Source organism: Populus trichocarpa, chromosome 5 (genome assembly GCF_000002775.5).
Source record: "Populus trichocarpa isolate Nisqually-1 chromosome 5, P.trichocarpa_v4.1, whole genome shotgun sequence".
In the NCBI taxonomy this organism is placed as follows: Eukaryota; Viridiplantae; Streptophyta; class Magnoliopsida; order Malpighiales; family Salicaceae; genus Populus; species Populus trichocarpa.
In genome coordinates, this window is record NC_037289.2 from 7,955,809 (window position 1) to 7,958,943 (window position 3,135).

A 3,135-nucleotide genomic window follows, 5' to 3' on the forward strand; every position below is an offset into this window, starting at 1 on the left:
AAGTATTGATATTAGTGAAAATCTAACATTCTTCAAATTTAATTAATCCATCAACTACCATCTTAAATGTCTTGCATCTAAAACCAGATGTTCAATCAACATTTTTTTTTTCCTTTGTTTCTTTCTCACCCTTTCATTTTCATCTTCATCACCCTCATTACTATTGTCAGATTTTACACTATCTTCAATATCAACATCATCTTCATACTACTTATCTTCCATTTATTCTCAAAGTATAAGGCATCATCCAAAGTTTTACCAAAAAAAAAACATCACCTTCTTAGTTGTCAATCCACTCATCTTCAGCTTTGTTAAAAAAAATTAAACCTTTCCTCATTAGAAAGAATGTAATCATCTTCTTCCTTTTGATCATATTTCTCGTCTTCCTTATATTCATTACTACCCTTCTTATTTACACCCAAAGTGCCAACATTAACCCTTTTATTTCCAACACTGCCAGCATTAATCATTTCACTTCTTTCACTTTCAACACAACAAACATTTAACTTTTCATTACTAATACTGCCAACATTTACCCTTACAATGCCAACACTGTCAATATCAACTTCATCATCATTATTATTATTATAGAAATCTTCTTTATCAAAATATAGTACCATTATACTGCTTTTATCAATATCCTAAAAGCATTTTATTCTAGATGGCCTATTATAATTTAGTTTACCTAAATAACACCTTTGTATTTTTTTTTTAATATTAGAAGACCAATAATGGGATCATCATCAACATAAAGATGAATATTTTTTTCATATTTATCTAAATTAAACATGTGTAACATTGATGCATCATAAAGAAATTCATTCCCTTTATCATCCCTGGTTTAAAAGGCCATACAAGTCTACGTCAAAGACTTGCTTGCATACGATTAATATGTCCAAGTATGCCATATAATCACAGTAGCAACCTCTTTCAACGTATGACAAACCGCCACGATGAGCTATAATAGATGGCATTTTGTAACCTTTCATGGTGTACAATACAAAATTACATGATGTTATATCAATGTTAAACAAAATGTAATAAAATTAGGGTTACGTGAACAATAACCTATAAGCTTTAATTTGGGTTTTTTTAGGGTGTTAAATAAACATGACTAATTATAAGAGGTTATAGAAGGGTTAAACATAAATTAAACACGTTTTAAGTACAAATTAAGTCATTAGAGTTCTTTACAATGTAACTCGTAAGCTTTGATTTTTGGGTTTTTTATGGTTTCCCTTAAGACGTGACTAATTTGGTTAAATAATGGCTAAAACATGTATAGAATTTTGAATATTATCGATATTCAAGAGAATATTGAATTTATTTATTTATAGGGTTTTTCGAGATTTAGCATTAACTTTTCAACAGTTAAGAAATTTTTAATTAAATTGAGTCAAAACAACTTATATTGTAATCAATTAACAGAAACCCAGATTGATTTTGATTTAGAATTGTTTATAGAGAGAATATTGTCTAAAGAAAGAGAGGGGGAACTATTTTTTTTTTTTATGCTAGTGGGGTGGAAGATAATATTTTCTGTATTCCTGTACATAATGTCATAAACATGAACAATTAATTGAAATTAATATGAAAATTTTGGGTATTAATACTTGTTTGTTGGCATCCAATGTTTTGTGCCGTTTAACTTTTTGTGTGAACATTTCAGTTGCTTTGCTATCTAGCTAAGCGACTCTTCCAAATGTTGTCGCCACCAAATTGCGAAGGCACCAGCTACAACAATAAGACAAAGAGTCTCCGAAAAGTCTCATCATCAATATCTTCAAAATCATCCTCCACTTCCTCATCTCCTTCAATATTTTCACCCTCCAATAATCTTCACTGCCAAGCCCAACAGAAGGCCGAAACCATGGAAGAAGTGTGGAAAGACATAAGTCTTGCTTCTCTTCATGACCACACTTCTACCGATCAAGAACTTTCCATGACCCCAAGACTTCACAACATTTCTCATCATCATCGTCATCATCACCATCATCATAATAATAACAGCCCTAACTTTATCCTTCAAGATTTTCTTGCTAGGCCTTTCAACAAAGACCCACCAACAAGAATGGTCTCTATTATTCGAGACAGCACTCCTTTTGGCTCTTCAGCGCCACCTCCTGCTACTGTTTTGAGTTTGAACTCTGGCCCTGGCTTTGATTTTCTTGAGAACTCTGATCATCCTCAGAGGCCTGACTCGCAATTACAGAGCAACCCAATTTCAAATATTTCCTCATTCACTAGTCCTTTTGAGGGTTTAGATTCATCTCCCGGCTTGCCTTCTTTTTGTAAGAAAAGAACTCAAGAATCTGATGGTAGTTCTGGTGATCGCAGACACAAAAGAATGATCAAGAATCGAGAATCTGCAGCTCGTTCTAGAGCTAGAAAACAGGAATCTCCCTTTCTTTTTAAAGATTCATTTTCTTACATGTACATAGACTGGTGCTAATTTCTTGTTTTGTTGTTGACGGGACATGTTTCTGTGCTTGTGCTTTATGTTTGTTTTTCTTACAGGCTTACACAAACGAATTGGAGAATGAAGTTGAACAGTTATTGAAAGAAAATGCAAGACTCAAGAGACAACAAGAAGAGGTAATTAAGTTACTGAAAGTTGAGTTTTTGGATGGGATATTTCTTGACTTTAGCATTTTTTACACCGCAAGACCACTACAATTAGCTGTTAATTTAGTCAATGCAGCATGGAGTGCTGGTAAGTGTCTACATTGTTGTTTCCAATAGAATTGATGTAAATGTCTATATTTTTTGGGCAGCTATATTTGGCCGCAGCAGCTCAACTACCAAAAAAGCACACCCTACAAAGAACATCAACAGCTCCATTTTGAGAACTGGTGTTGATGTATCAGTGCTTTTAATTTTTACCTTGTGCTTCTTTACCCTAATACCACAGTACTATCTCCCTATTGGGGCAGGAGGGGGAAAAGCATTGATGTTTTTGCAAGAAAGGGTGTAGCTCTAGCAAATACTGTTGTTTTAGGAAAGAACAAGTGTCTAGGAGGTAACCGATGTTGTTTCTGGCATTCCAAACAGGTAGGAGCTTAATTTGGTGGGTCTTAGTTTTGGCTTTGTATTCTCTTGTCCTGCAAACATGGGGTTGAAGGGGTAAATTTGGGA

At 33.8% G+C, this 3,135-nt stretch overlaps 1 protein-coding gene across 1 annotated transcript; it reads left to right on the forward strand.

Moving 5' to 3' along the window:
• Positions 1 to 1,630: 1,630 nt before the first annotated feature.
• On the forward strand, positions 1,631 to 2,594 carry LOC18099147 (protein FD). Its single transcript, XM_052452846.1, has one exon. The coding sequence runs from the start codon at positions 1,703 to 1,705 to the stop codon at positions 2,450 to 2,452; it is 750 nt and encodes a 249-aa protein (XP_052308806.1). The 5' UTR covers positions 1,631 to 1,702; the 3' UTR covers positions 2,453 to 2,594.
• Positions 2,595 to 3,135: the final 541 nt, after the last annotated feature.